This window comes from Oxyura jamaicensis, chromosome 3, assembly GCF_011077185.1.
Source record: "Oxyura jamaicensis isolate SHBP4307 breed ruddy duck chromosome 3, BPBGC_Ojam_1.0, whole genome shotgun sequence".
In the NCBI taxonomy this organism is placed as follows: Eukaryota; Metazoa; Chordata; class Aves; order Anseriformes; family Anatidae; genus Oxyura; species Oxyura jamaicensis.
Genome location: NC_048895.1, coordinates 13,730,846 through 13,746,296, shown reverse-complemented (window position 1 = coordinate 13,746,296; position 15,451 = coordinate 13,730,846). Strand labels below are relative to the sequence as shown.

The following is a 15,451-nucleotide window of genomic DNA, read 5'->3' as shown; positions in this document are numbered from 1 at the left end:
ACCTGATGCCTAATCACCTCCCCTTTCCTCATTGGCTGAGTACTACAGGTTCACAAGCTACTCAATGCTCCTCTGTACCATATACATACAGTTTTTCTTTTTTTTCAACCCTTTAATTTCTCCATTTTCGCTTTTTTTTCCCCCTTTCTTATGTTTTGAGAACCTGTGATCTTTGTTTTACTGTTCTCACACTGCTCATCCTGTTTTTCTCAAGCTTCCACCTTATTTTGGAGCAGTGAGGCCTCCTACCTTCTACTGTCCACCTATCTACTTAGCATTTCTCCTTGTTACGACTACACAGCTACCTTTGAATACAGAGAATTAGTTCTCTCCTGCATAAACACAACTTAGTTTCTCACACGACCCCACAATCTCCTGTTTCGGCTGGCATTGGAACTGCAGTCCAAAACCTGTAAACTAGCCTTTTTTATGGTACTCTCCTCTGCATGTGTGCTGGGATAGGACTTGGTTTTGTTCTCTGCTGATTTGGTACTGGGCGCAGTAGAGTCTTGGGCCCTATCCAGAACTCAGAAAGTGCTACAGATATCAGGGGATTAAAGGAAAAAGAAAATCCATGATGTACACCAGCCTCTGATCAGAGATGGAGTAAGCCCCTTCGTGTAGCAGATCTCCAATTAAAGCACACAGAGGTGGGTGCTAGAAGCTAGATCAGCTCTCTGACTGGGAAACCCATCACCCAAATCCCACCAGAAGATAGACTGCAACGGGCAACTTCATGTTTTTGTCTTGGGCGTAGAGAAAAAAGTTCAGTGGAACGGAACCCAAAATATGTTTTATCATAAAGTATTAGAGTGACCCAAGCTACAGTTGGCTTCTGTGCCTTCCACTCTATGATGCTGGCCATGGCATTTCTCTGTATGGTCTTTCTGGATGGCAGCACAACCACCTGGTGTACCCACCACTCCCAGTTGTGTTGTCTGCAATCTTGCTGAGGGTACACTGTCCCTTCATAAAGATAATTAATGGAGATACTGAACAGGACTGGACCCATTATTGACTGGGTTGGCTCAGCAATTCAGCCCATTTTCAGTCCACCTCACTGCTCTTCTTGCCCCTACGTTAACAGCTTGTTTTCCTCTGGTCTTTGGGCACTTCTCCTAGTTGCCATTACTGACCAAAGATCATCCACAACATCCTCACAGTGGCAGCTGCCAGCTCCCTTGGCATCCCTTGGTACATCCCATCAGAGCCCATTGTCTCACGTATGCCTGGGCTGCATTAACTATTCCCCGACAACCCTGTTGGCGGCCTTCCCTCCGCTTTGGAGGAAGTTTAGGGCTCTTCTCAAACACACAGGGCAGTAACTCATGGCTGAGCTCTGCCATGAATCTGAAACAAGGGCATTTCCATCGCTGCCCTCAGAATTAACGGGCTTTTGATGCTTGATTCTGTTAGTATGAGGGGGACCATGGAGCAGGATGGGGCCGTGCCATCGGTGTGAAGATGAGAGGTGGGTAACGGCCTGTAGTTGGTTTCAGGGTCTGTTCTGCCACAGACCCACATGGAGCTTTGATCCCTCCGTAGGCGTCACCTTCTGTGGCTTTCCCATTTTCCAGCTTTGTTCACGTTAATCTAGCTGGTTGTACAGATGTTGTACCCAGCACACAGTTCACGCATCGCTCACAGATAGAGCTGACTATAAAACGAGAAACATCGGGCACTCCTGCACTTTTCCATGCAGTCATAATTATTTATTAAATCTTTGCCACAGACAAAGCAAATTCTGCAATTCAGATGTGGAAGTGTTCCTAACTCATTGCGGCCCTGGAGGCAAGGTAACGCAGGTGCCCGTATGCAGGTATTTGGGTAACAGCTAGCACTACGGTTAAGAAGGTAGTCTTCAATTAAGCAAGAACAACTGAGATAACGATCTGGACATGGTTAATGAATTATATGTCCGTAATCTTGTTTGCATCAGAGGAGCTGTGGTTTTACCTGCCTTCCAGGTAGGCTGGTTTGTCTTTAACTGGAGTGTTGTTGCCTGATCTCTAAAGTAGATGCCTGCAGACCTTGTTTTGCTGAGAAAGCTGGAAGAAAAGAGCAGAGGTGGAAACTCCAGTTACGCTCCTGGCTGAAAGTTAGTGTTGGCTGCAGGGCTGCTACAGGCCTGGTATTTTCAAGCGTGGTGGAACTTCAAATGCTCTGAAAAAGGGCTGGTTCATGGCATTTCAAATGGGCTCCTTAGGCCTGTCTTCAAGAGAATCCTTGAAGGGGAGGGATGGGAGGATAAATGAAATATGCCATGAGGGAGAGGATGCTGGAGATCAGGTGTTAGCCCACTGGGGTCCAGAAATGCCTGAATATTGTTTCATAGGAATTTGTCTTCATCCATGCAGACTTCTAAATCCCAACTGGATGTGGTCCAGAGCAGCCTGGTGCAGCTTTTGGGTGAAGCAAATGCTCACAGCTAATGTCCCCAGGGTTCCTGCCTCCACAGGACAAACAGCGTAACACCATCCTTCTCCCAGGTCCTACTGGTCTTCCGATCAGGTTTGGAGACCCTGCTCAGCCGCAAGAAGGTGAAAAAGGGAATGCAAGGGTGGGGTGAAGCCTCTGTGCATCCTTACTTGGTGCACAACTATCGCAGGACCCAGGGAGGCAAGTTCAGTGCTCTCAGATTTGAAGTGAACAGTAATTTCCCTGACACGCCCTGGACAAGGTCCAAGCCTGCCACCTTTGTCAGGACCAATGTTCCCAGTGCTGTCCTCAGGGCTCTGTTTTGGGATAAGAACCAGGACACACATGGCAGAAGGATGCCTGTAGGCCCTGGGAGAGTCGCTGATCTGTGGGCAGCACCTTTCACTTCAGAAGCACGGAGATGTGCTGGTGACCTTGGGCTGCCCAGCTTCCAGGCACACGGGGACTTCTTGGGTGTATTGAGAGGACTGGAGGGCTGGGCGTGAAGGGCAACGGAGATCTCAGAGGGCTTTTTTCATTTTAATTTTCTCCTTTCCTCCTTGCAGGGAACGTGCATGTTGCTGTAACTCACCCAGGAGGTGCAATCCAGCAACCTGGTGTAGCAAAGCCACACCTCGCCGTGTCTCCCTCTGGTGCTGTCCCATGTGTCAGCTATTTGGCTGCAGGGGATTAAAGCCAGGGCCGCACTGGGAGGGTTTCAAAGCCACAGGACTGCTTCATAATCAGTTCCTTTGGAAGCTCGTGACCTGGTGGTGGCCTTTCTCTCTGCCCAGCCCTCCCTAGGCAAAGCCTTGGCCCAGGTTTCTCCCTCCCAGTCCCAGGCCTGCACCCTCAGCCCAGCCTCTGGGTACTGGGGGTGGTGGGAGCTCCCATGGCAGCACCACCCCACTGTTTTTTTCCAGTCCAGGCTTACAGGAAGGTTTTGCTCCTGCTCAGAGGGAGCAGCCCAGCTGGGGCCAGAAGGAAAGGGGCAGGCAGGTGACATGGTGCAGACTGGTGTGAACTGGTGTGCGGCGGACAGAGCAGGATAGCAGAATGAGCTGGGGAGGGGACAGGGCCAGGTGCCAAGGCATGGGCTGTAAATGGGATGGCTACGGGGCAAAGGGACTGGAAAGTGAGGGGAGCAGCAGTGTTTGGAGCAGCCATGGTGACCACGTGTGGGGTGGAGAAGGTGGACACAGGCACCGCATCTCAGAGTGAAGGGCATGACCCCGAATGCCCGCTTTTGTAAATACGCCCCAAAAAGAAAGGCATCTTTGTGTTTTGATGTGACTACATGCAGGGCAGTGCAAATCTGGGCTCCACCACCACCACCCGTGATGACGTGCTGTCGAAGCAAGTTTCAGCAGGTGCAGATAAACCTCCAGAACCAAGCGCAATTGTCTGCAGCAGCAGTGAGTTCCCTCCCTGCTATGAAAAGGGGTTTCTTTTTCCACCTCTGTTGTAATCAGCTTGCTTTTGTCACTAAAGCAAACAAAACAGGTCAGGCTGGTTTTCAGCAAGGATAAACTATAAAGAATCCAATGTTTCCCTCATATTGCAATTAAAAAGCTTCAACCCTCAAAATTCCGCCTAGGACCTGAAATAACAGAGGTGTCCCTATGTCCACTTCTGCTTCTTCTCAGTTCTCCAATCCTCGTTATTACCCAGGAACTTCAGACTCAAAATGGAAGCTTTTTTTCCCCCCCCACAAGCTGGGAGGGATAATTTGGTACCACTGCATATTAGGCACCTCTGTAACATGTGAAAACACCCCTTCTTGGGCCTGGATTTAAATAAAGTCACCTGACTTAACACTAATTTACATGCTCAGGTGAACATCATCACTGAGATTAACTTATGCCTGTGTTGCTAGGGCAAGGGATAATAGGTTTCAACCGACAGAGAGTAGGTTTAGGCTAGATATAAGGAAGAAAGTATTTACTCAGAGGGTGGTGAGGCTCAGTAGCAGGTTGCCCAAAGAAGTAGTAGATGCCCCCTCCCTGGAAGTGCTCAAGGCCAGGCTGGATGGGGCTTTGAGCATCCTGGTCTGCTGGGAGGTGCCCCTGCCCATGGCAGGGGGATGGAACCAGATGATTTTTAAAGTCTGTTCTGACCCAAACCATTCCATGATTCTATGAACTTGAGTCAATTTAGCCCCCATCCCCACAGGCTCCCTTTGCCAGAGAAGCCCCTTCATTCATGTCCAGGTCTGTGCCTGCTCCTTGGGCACTGCCCTGCTGTGGTGCAGTGCTCCTGAGGGCGCACAGGGCTGCGTATGTGTCAGCTGCAGGGGAAAATTAGCAGCAATGACCTTTGTCTGTTTGCAAAATCACAGGAAACCCATCTTTATTAGCAACACAGTGCCAGTGTAGGTGAGAACAGTCATGCACTAAAGACAAGAGCTGATTGCCACTGCTTATCTGAGATATTCTTCTAATTATCCATATAATTCTGCTGCAGTCTGTACAGCACATTTTCTAAGTCGTGTTTCATAGGGGGATTTGTGACAGGGGTAGTTCCTGGGGTTACGGCTGTGCCTTGTAATTTGACAGTACCCTTCGGGGGTTGCAAGAATTCATATTGCCCCTGAGACAAGACGCACTCATTCCTCATCACAAGTCAGAGGTGGCATTTCCAGAAACGGCACAGAAAATCCTTTTGGCTCAGCTGCGTCAGGGAGGGAAATAGGCTTACACAGGTGGATGTTAATGAAAATGGCCAGGTTTCATACTCATGCTGCTTAGTGCCGGACGTTCAGGCTTCCCCCGATAGCAATAACAACCCTGGAGGCATAAGGGCGTAGTAAGGGAAAGCTGCTTTGAGCTGGATGTTTTCTATTTGGGCCCCAATTACCAACATCAAGCTGTACCCAACCCGGAAGAGAATGAAGAAAATAGATTGCACCAGGATACAGGTTTCTCTGGCAGGCTCTTGGTCTTCATTGCCACAGTCCCACAGAAAGCTGCTTGTTTATAGTATATATATTAAAAAACAAACCCCAAACCCAGCCTGGAAACTGCAGTCGTTGGACGTTTGTGTTCATGGGATGACCACAAGACACAACATGCAAGGAAAGACACTTAGGATGATTTCCATCGGCGGAGAGAGTATATCTTATGGATCACATACAACAGGGTAGCTATGAATGCAAATACCTACAAATGGAAAAATACATCAGCCAGTTAATTTTTTATTATATGGCATGAGTTCCTGATCTGAGCAAATACACTGTAAGGTATTATATTTCTATTGACTTTTGCACATTTGGAGACATTCATGGGACTGGTTTCCTCCTCCCCCCTCCAAAGGCTGGTACTGATCAACATTTGCCCTTGGGGCCACCCCACAGTCTTCTGCTTGGCAGACACTCACCACAGCAGCAATGTTCTCCTGGTAGATGGACCTCCTCTCAGGGGCAGCAAAGAAACCCCTTATTGCATAGGTGAAGTAGGCTTCCAACACAGCAGCACTGAGGTAGAACAGTGCTGCTGTCACCTGGCAGATGACATCCTAAGAAACAGGGATCACACACGGTCATTCCCATGGAGGGAGCATGCTGGGAAGGGAAAAACAAGAGGAACCCACAACAAGCAAGCCCCAGGCTGCGATTCAGAGTGCAGTAGGGGGACAAAAAGGGGACAATTGTCTACCAGTGATGGCAAGGAAGGGATCAGCCCTGAGGTTTGCTGTGACCACTTACCAAAGTGACCCAGGAGCTGCTGCCTCCGTGCGCCCCACACATGTAGAGGAACAGGAGGGTGGCGGTCATGACAAAGCAGAACACAGAGACAAACATCACCCAGCCCTGCACCATGGGGTCTGGGACTTTTGAGGCAGCAATGAGGATCCAGACAAGGCCCCCAAAGACCTGCAAGCACAAGTGGGAGAAAGGTTGAGTTGTGGGATGACTGCCTTATCCAGAACGGGGCCAAAAGCCAGACACTGCACACGGCAATAGCGAGGCCTCCAAATTCTTCCCAGCCTCTGCTCAAATCTGTGAGCATCTGCCTCCAGTCTGGGCCCCAAAGAGCCTCACCGCACCCCTGCCTCCAGGAGTCACTGCCATTCACCGCCTCAGAGTGCTGAGCAGGCTGGTTCTGGCCATTTCTGAAGGCTGGTTTTGGTAAGAAGGGAGCTTTTTTCAGGACACATTCGCCTCACACCCAGCGTGGTGGCTCCCTGAGAGGCGTTGCGCCAAACCCAGCCCACCAACACAAGCAGCACAGTCATGGCGTGGTGAAGGCCACAACCTTAATGAACGCCTTGTGCAAGCTCTACCCTGAGAGGAGTATGAACAGGTTGAAGTGAGGTGAATGGAGCCAGTTTTAGTCTCTGTGGTAGGGGAAACAGGGCTGAGGCTCCCAGCTCTGTGAAAGCACTCCTGAGAGCACTGTCTTGGAAGCAGGGTTTGCTTTGTTGCTCCAGCTATTTGGGTCGTCCTACACCAGGGCTGCGCAAGGTACTCTCGTGCTGGGGAACACAAGGGCAGCTATATCCTGACTCCATCTCTTCTCCACCAGCAGGCTCCTACACAAGAAGATGGCAGCGTCGTGTCCAGTGCCATGGAGTGACTGAGCTGTAGGCAGCGTCTCTGCACTAAAAGGCACGCAGCAGCTTTTCTCTGCAACTGATCAGCCCGCTTAGCTCTTGAATCTGTGCAAAAGTTTAGGCTGTGCAGTGCCTCTCAGCTGAACCCGCACTGTGAGGGGACGTGAACGTGGCATTTCGGGACGTGGTTTAGTGGTGGACTGGGTACTACTAGCTTGGTGGTTGGACTTGATGATCTTAAGGGTCTTTTCCAATCTAAATTAATCTGATTCTAAGGGAGCAGTGCTGCCACAGGGACTCATGCCTCACCACCAGTTGCTCTTGATTTTGTGGGTTAATCTCCAGAGGAAATATCATTCTGGTGACCAGTATATGATGACCAGCATATATGATGGTCAGCCTTTGCCAGCATCCAACACCAACTTGTCCCAGTCATGGTATTTCTGTTTCCTTGGAGGCGTTTTTGCAGGTCAAAGGGAAGCACCAGAATTATTGTACTCAGACAATGACACATCATTCATGTCACCCCAGATTTATGGGAGAGACTTCCCTGATTTCATTATACAAATCAGTACATTAGATCAAGGATGTGACTGTAACTTTACAAGTATCTGGGTGAAAATGGTTCTGCTATTTTGACACACCTTGGAATGACCAAAGACCAACTGGCACCTGAACACCAACCCAGGCCCTGTATGGTTGACAGCTTGAGTGCATTGCAGCTAAAGATCCTGGAGAAAAACTTGCAGTTGATCCCTTAAAATCCAACACAGTCAGGGTGAGACATGAGGCTTCTCATTTCCCGTGTCTCCTTTCTGTAGGATATGATTTTTCATGCAAGCAAACATGTTTGACTTGTTTGACTGCTGATTTTGATTTTATAGCACTGCTGTTCATTCAGTGAACTCATAAAAATCAGAGGCTTTCAGCAACAATCCACAGCACACTGGAGACCACAATCTGATAAAAAACTTAACTTTTAAATAGCCTTTTACAATACAAACAAAGCTGTTTTCAAATCGTTTCAGCTTCTCTTCATAGGCCCAACTGCTAAATTTTGTCCAGATATGCAGAAAGCTCTTCAAATATAATAGATGACAAGAATTAATCCCAGCCTCACAGAATACAAATGATAGCTCTTCATCAACAGCCAGATGTGGCAATCATCTGAGCTGTAGGCAGGACCTTTTGGCATTATAGCAACTATCCAAGAATTTGAAATGATTTATTTTCTGTGTAGTTACCATATCAACCCACTGCAGATAACCTCAAATTCCACTGAGGATTGAGAAGCTCTTTCTCCTTTTCCTGAATGCTGTGATTCAAGGGAGCCACCTCCTTTGTACACAGTAGAGAGAATACACCTGCCCGACTTGGAGTCATGCACCCCAGCGATGGAGAAACCCTGTTCTGCTGCATTCCTCCTTGCTGGGTGGTGCCCGAGCCTTTAGGATGCACATTTCCAGACCTTCCTGAAACTACAGGATAGGGTATTTCTTTTTGGCTCATTAAGCAAGCTGCCTCACCAAACTCCCTGCAGACAGGAATTGCAAGCAAACAGCTCAAGGCACAGCTGGTTCCATAAGCACGCCTGGGTGGACATCATGCTCAACACCAGGACTGCCTAGCCAGTGTCTGCCCAGCCAGAAAGCCCCCAGAGAGGCGGCATCCTCCTCCATGCAGCTGCAGGAAACCTGGCCTTTGTTATCAGAGCCTGGGCACGGGGACCAATCTTCAAAACATATCTGGGTGAGCTGAGGGAAAGCCTTTCTCCACACATCAGTAATGCCTGCTTTCCTCTTTGCTTGTCTCTTATCACTTAGAAAATAAAGTAAATGCTGTAAATCCCAGGGACGTGGACTGGGTTGAGGGACAGGGAAGGCTTTGTTCCCAAATGGCAGAGTTTAAGTTTTTGTCATGAAATAACCTGAACTCCGTCCTACAGAGCGCAGCCAAACCACTCAATGCTGGATGAAAGTACTCAGGCATAGGAAAAAGCCTCTCAAACTGCCGTGAGAAGACAAGGTTTCATCTGCAGGAGCAGAGGACACAGGAAAAAGTTTCTCCTTTAAACTTTCCATCTTTCAGTCAGTGCTCACAGCAACAGCTTTAATTACCCGTGCCAAATCCTTTAAAATACTAATCTTCTCCCAGTCAATGAGATTACAATGTGGGAAAAAGTGGCATGTACTCGTCCACCTTTCCCTCACCCCTATGCCTGGCTCCAGCACTACACTTCAAGCCCAGAAACCTCTCAGCTTCAGCGGTGAGGCTTTTTGCTGCTGTTACCCTACCTAGCTTTCACCCCCAAAGCAGGGGGTGAGCATTTTATCCTCTGCATGCATCCATTGCTCAAAGCCACCGACCAATTAATTTGCTCAGTTTGGCTATCTAGCTTAAACCCACAAGCAACCCCTGCAAATCTGTTAGGCAGCAAAGTACAGAAGGTTTTCAGAGGTGCCTCAGAAATCCCCTGCAGACTGAAGGGATGTTTTAGAGCCCCCATTTAAGGCTCATGGCTTTCTTTTAGGCTGCCCCCAGAAGCTTATGGCTTAGGGACCTGGCTTGGTTCCCAGACCATGCACTTTCTGGTAGGACCCATCCCTGGGCCACCTGCAGCACCCAGCGTGCTGGGTGCCCCACGAGCAGCTTCTGCCCTCCCTTTGGGAGGAAGCTGGCACTCACCAATTCAGGAATGAAAAGCACATCTGGGAAAGTCGTCAGGACGGACAGGCCGCTGGGCAAAGAGCTGCTGGAAGTTGCCGAGGACATCATGAACCTCTCCTGCAGTGACGGTCAGCCGCTCTGGAGGCAGCTGCCAAATGCAGCCTCCTTCCCTCCCTCTCTCTCTTCCTCCTTCCCTCCCCTCCTCCTTGCTCTTCCCTCCCTCCTTCACACTGGCAGGTGAAGACAGCTGTGAATGTCACAGGTGTGACCACGTATTGCTCTGTGCCTGGCAGGGGCCACACGGGAGGTTTTCAGGGGATGCGGGGAGCCCTGGGGCGTTTTGAGCACAAGCAGGGACACACCATTCAGGGCAAGTCCTTGGGCGGTGGTGGGTGGCACTGGTATACATCCAAGGGCAACAAGGGTGATCTGTGCCCATCCTGCTGGGCAGCATCTCTCATCCCCTTTGTTTGCACAGTAAGGTAAGTCGGCTTGTCCCCCACCCGCATGAGCTGGCCACAGCAGAAAGCACAGTGGCAGGTGGCAGAGCAAGATGGGACATGCCAGCTACCCGCAATTGTTAGGGCTGGGAGATGTCCCACAGAGGGAGACGTATCCCTGGACAATCATGGGCAGCCACATTGCAGGGCCACCACCTCCATCAGCCCAGAAGGAGACCACATAGGCCAAGGTAACAAAAATAATGAGATTTGCCGAGCTATTTGTCTTCCTCTTTTTTGCTTTTTTAACCTGGAGTTCATGTGAGTGAGTCATTTCCCCTTCCCATTATGTGGGGTGTTTACGTCTTATTAACACGCTCACACAGATACCCAGCAAAATCTCAGCTATGAATGCCAGGGGCAAAGACATCAAACATCAAGAAATTGAGCAATGTGGCCATCGTGGCCTATCCACTGCTGTGCACCAGTGACCCATAGAAGAAACGCCCGTTTCAGCCTGTCCATGCTGCTTGGCCTTCGGCAGCTGCTCCCAGGCACAGTCTTTGATATGGGGTCTGGAGCAGGAGGAGTTGGTTGCAGGGCCTTAACATCACAAAATCATAGAATGATCTAGGTTGGAAGAGACTTGAAGATCGCCAAGTCCAACCATCAGCCTGGCCTGCCACGTCCCATCACTAAACCATGTCCCTTAGTGCCATGTCCACACATTTCTTAAATACCTCCAGGGTCAGGGACTTCACCACTGCCCTGGACAACCCATTCCATGTTTGACCACTGTGTCCAGGAAGAAATTCTTCCTAACGTGCAACCTAAACCTCCCCTGGCACAACCTGAAGCCGTCGCCTCATGTCCTATCACTTGTCACCTGGGAAAAGAGACTGACGCCCTCCTTTCAGGTGGTTGTGGGGAGGGATGAGGGCTCCCCTCAGCCTCCTCTTCTCCAGCCTAAGCAGCCCCAGTTCCCTCAGCTGCTCCTCACGTGTCTTGTTTCCCAGTCCCTTCTCCAGCTTCGCTGATCTTCTCTGTACGTGCTCAAGCAACTCAATAGCCTGGCTTCTTTTGGGGCAGGTAGGAAAGGTGAGAGCTCTGCAGGGCTGAAGGAAATAAATGCCTGTCCTGAACCACAGGACACAGGGAGATTTGGGGCAGTGAGTGCAAAAGAGGAAGGCAGTGAGAAAGGGAGGAAGGAGTGGGGCAGATGGCTGGAGGAGACCATGGGATCAGAAAGGCTGGAAAAGCCCTTTCCATAAGCAAATGAATTGAGGGAGATGGTGCACACTTTCGGTGAGAGTCACAGGGGTGATCTCATGCCCTCTCCACTTTATTTTACATAATACACACAAGAACATGACCTGAAGGAGACAGGATCCTCTGGCATGTGGCTGAGCCCAGTTGGAGTAGCCAACGTGTTTGGACAACCACCTCTAGGATGTTCTAGAAGCACTGCATGGTTTATGAGCATCTGTGGCCTTGGCAGAACATTCCAGACAGGCTCCAGAGGTGTCCAAAGGGGCCTGACCCACAGAAGGCTGACTTGCAGACTACTGGGCAACAAATATCAGGACACAACAGCACCAGCATCACTGCCAGCAACAGGCCGGCCACCAGTGAGTTCCTGCTACTTGATGGTCCCAACAGAGAAGCCGTGGGGGAGCAGGACCACCAGCTTCTGCAAGCATGATCCCAAGGGAAAATGCTTCTGCATGGAGATCAGCATGCTCCCGGGAGCACAGCCACATCCAGGTGGTTCTGAAGACCTCTGAGGAGGAGACCCCACAGCCTCTGTGGACACCCTGTGTCAGTGCCCCATCACCTGAACAGTGAAGGAGCATTTCCTGACGGTCAGGGGGAACCTCCTGTGTTCCTGTTTGTGCCCATTGCCATTTGTCTGGGCACTGGGCACTGCTGAAAAGAGCCTGGCTCTGTCTTCACTTGCATCCTCCCTTCAGGAATTTATAGACATCTATATAAAGGTGTAACACAGGCCCCAGCTCATGGCCCGGGGTGAAACTGGAGCCCTGCCCTCACAACACAACCTGAACCCAGGGCAACAAGCTGGCGAGAGCTGGCCCAGTCCAACAAACAACGATGATGTGTGAACCTTGGATGACGGAAAGGAGCTGCATTTCCCCCAAGGATGCCGGAGGGATCAGGAAGGAGCTGACATGGCAGTAACAACATCCTGAGAAACCTTTGTTTGCAACCAGCAGAGCCTTAGCAGGGAGGGACCTGGGCTTTGCACAGAGGCGGTGGCTGAGGGCTGGTGGGGATGGGTGTCAGCTGCTCCTCTGGCCTGAGGCTCCCGGGGAGGAGGAAGGGCCGAGGAAAAAAAGGAGCAGGATCTGTCCCAGGGACCCTGTGTGGGACTGCTGTGACGGAGGGACAGCTGCCCTGGTCCTGTGGAGCCCTTCTCACAGCTGAGCCGGTCGTAGCAGTGAGAGCAGCATCGCAACAAGGGCATGGTCCTGCCTGAGGGCAGCCCCAAAAGAAGGGATGCCCTCAGCCAGGACCCTCCGATGCACAAGTCTCATGGACTGTGCCTGTTTCTGATGTACTAGAAACACCCCAAAATTTGAAATTGGTTTTGCTTTTGCAACGGTTTTTCCCCCGTTCCCAAGCAAAGCCCCAGCAGCTGTGCAAGCACAGGGCACAACGCGCCTTTCCTGTGGCGACAGCACCCTCCAGCTGCTGCCTCTGCAGCGCAGCACCCAAGGCACGGCTCTGCAAACAGCTCCTGCTGCACCCATCGCCCCTGTGACAGGCTCCTCACAGATATTCCTGGGATCCCTGTGCTGCCAGGCTGTGAGGTGTCCTCTCCGGGCCCTCCTGCCCTGATACAGGCTGGTAATGGGGTGCTCCGGTCCCCAGAGCCTCCGCAATGGGGGCTTGTGCTGCTTCCTTGCAGCAGCACAGAATTAAATAACTCAGAAGCCGTCACCAGGTGGTACAGCCTGATATTCAGCCGCTCGCCAAGACCTCTAATGACCAGCGTCTCCATCAGGTCCCAAGCAAGGCATTGCCGCCCTCACACAGAGCCCTGGGGATGTTACAGAGATCCTGGGCCTCTGTCCTGGTGGGTGACAGACCCCCAGAGGAGACAGCAGCGGGAGAAGCTCATTTCTCCACCAGCCAGGACTTACCCTGCACCACCTTACCCTCACCCTGCTGCTCAGACTGTGATATCACAGAGCTTTTTGTGACGTCACCGCTGAGCCAGTGACATCATCAAGCCAACGATGGCATCATGCTCCTTCCATGCAGACCCCCCGGGGACGTGCCTGGGCACAGGGTGGCAGCCAGGCCTGGTCCGGAGACTTGTCCTCGGAAGAGCAGAGCCATGCTCAGACCGGCCTTCACCGCCATCCTCCTGCTTTCCATGGCCCCTCTGCTCTCTGCCGACTTTGGCTTCGGAGACCGGTCCCCCTGGAGCAGGCTCAGCTGGGATGATCTCCCCCACGACCCAGAGCCTGGGGGCACGGCGCTGCAGCCCCCCCACCTGCTCTGCCCTCTGCACTGGTTTTGTCCTGCCTTCGCTCAGCTGCAGCTAACGCCGGAGTCCCTGGAGCTGTTTTACATCTACAGCCAAGCCCTGTGGCCCTTCTGCGGGGTTGTGCTTGCGTCCTGGCTGTGGCACAAAGTCAGGAGACGGCGGAGACGTGTAAGTGAGCGTGGTCACTGGCAGGGTGGTGCTGGGCCACTGGGAATGGGGAACTGCCAAGGCTTTGGGACAAAGACCCTTAAACCAAGGAATAAAAACCAAAAAAAAGCCTCAGCAGAACGCAAAGGGTGCTCCGCATCCTCTGCAGGTCTTTTCCTACCTCTCCGGGAGGCAGAGGCAGGTCTCAGATTTGGAGGGGGAAACGGGGACACGCTGCCCTGCAGGGGTTGAACCCACCAGCAAGAAAATACGGGGCCCACCTGAGGTTTTCTTAGCACAGCCTTCTGCCTGGGGCAGGGCAGTGAGGCTGGAGTTTCTGGAGAAGATGCCAAGACCGAGAGGGCTCGGTCCCCCAAGGCTCCTGCTCATTTCTTTGTACCCCCTGTGCTGTCATTTCCAGGAGAAGGTCCGGGCAGCCTTGGTGTCTGTGAGGACCGACTGCCAGGAGTGCACGTGCTGCAGCCACGAGGTCCTCTACCGCCTGGCGGCAAGCACCGCCTTGATGAGGAGCTACCTGCGGCGCCTCCGCCACCTCCACTGGCAGGAGAGTGGGCAGAGGCTGCACAGGTGGAGGCCAGAGCAGAGTACAAAAAGGAAGAGAAAGGTGGAAGATGAACAAGAGGAGGAGAGGCCTGTGTCTGCCTGTCTGTACAACCCCAGCTACAGCAGGGCTGCGGGTGTGCCATGAGATTAAAGGGAATCAGAGAAGTGTGGAATGGTTTGGGTTGGAAGGGACCTTACAGGGCATCTGATTCCAACCCCCCGCCGTGGGCAGGGACACCTCCCACCAGACCTGGTTGCTCAAAGCCCCATCCAGCCTGGCCTCGAACACCTCAAGGGATGGGTATGCCTTCATCTGTGTGCTTGGAGGATGCCACCCAGGTTTGGGTCAGGGCTTAGGACTTTGGTTTAAAATTAGGGTTCTTCCTTTTATCAGCAATCTACTGAAGACCCTCTTGTTTTCCATGACATCCCAGGACAAATTTCATTCTATTTGACCTTTAGCTTTCCGTATTTCATCCCTGAATGTTTGAGCAATGCTCCTGTAATCCTCCCAGGTTAATGATGACAGTAAGGCTAAGCATAAGCCACATCCTAATTGTAACCCTAACCCCAACTCACACCCTAAGCCTATCCTTATACCTAACCCTACACCATACATTAATTCTGTCTGGAACAAGCCACAAACCCTATCGGTAAACCCAAAACGAACCCTCAGCCTAAATAGAACCATGCACTGAATCACAGAATGGCTGAGGTGGGAAGTGAGCTCTCGGGGGCAGCTTGTCCTGTTCATCCCCCCCACAGAGCCACCCAGGACCCCATCCAGGCAGTTTTTGAAAATCCCCAAGGAGGAAACTCCACAGCCTCTGTGGGCAGCCTGTGCCAGTGCCCCATCACCCACACAGAGAAGGAGCATTTCCTGATGGTCACGGGAACCTCCCTCGTTCCAGCTTGTGCCCATTGCCCCTTGTCCTGACTAGTAAAGACTGAGGCAAAGACGAGATTGCCTGACAGCCCCACCACATCTCTTTCCCTGTAGCCCTCAGGAGAGGGAGCAGATAGGCTTCACTTCTGGGGCAGGGACCCCATTTGCTGCACAGGGGGAGCAGGGCTGAGATTTCCACCATGACAGACTCATGAGGCTGAACCCAATCACAGAATCACAGAATCACAGAATAGTCTAGGTTGGAAG

At 51.5% G+C, this 15,451-nt stretch overlaps 1 protein-coding gene across 2 annotated transcripts; it reads right to left on the bottom strand.

The window, feature by feature from the left end:
- Positions 1–4,743: 4,743 nt before the first annotated feature.
- Positions 4,744–9,903, bottom strand: MAL (mal, T cell differentiation protein). Of its 2 annotated transcripts, none has more exons than XM_035322457.1 (4): positions 9,655–9,903; positions 6,122–6,289; positions 5,794–5,931; positions 4,744–5,576 (listed from the first exon to the last, which is right to left on the bottom strand). In XM_035322457.1, exons 1-4 carry the CDS (start codon positions 9,742–9,744, stop codon positions 5,502–5,504), a joined length of 471 nt encoding a protein of 156 aa, XP_035178348.1. In that variant the 5' UTR covers positions 9,745–9,903; the 3' UTR covers positions 4,744–5,501. The 2 variants fall into 2 exon arrangements, with proteins under 2 accessions (XP_035178348.1, XP_035178349.1); XM_035322458.1 differs by lacking the exon at positions 9,655–9,903 and adding an exon at positions 6,458–6,566.
- Positions 9,904–15,451: the final 5,548 nt, after the last annotated feature.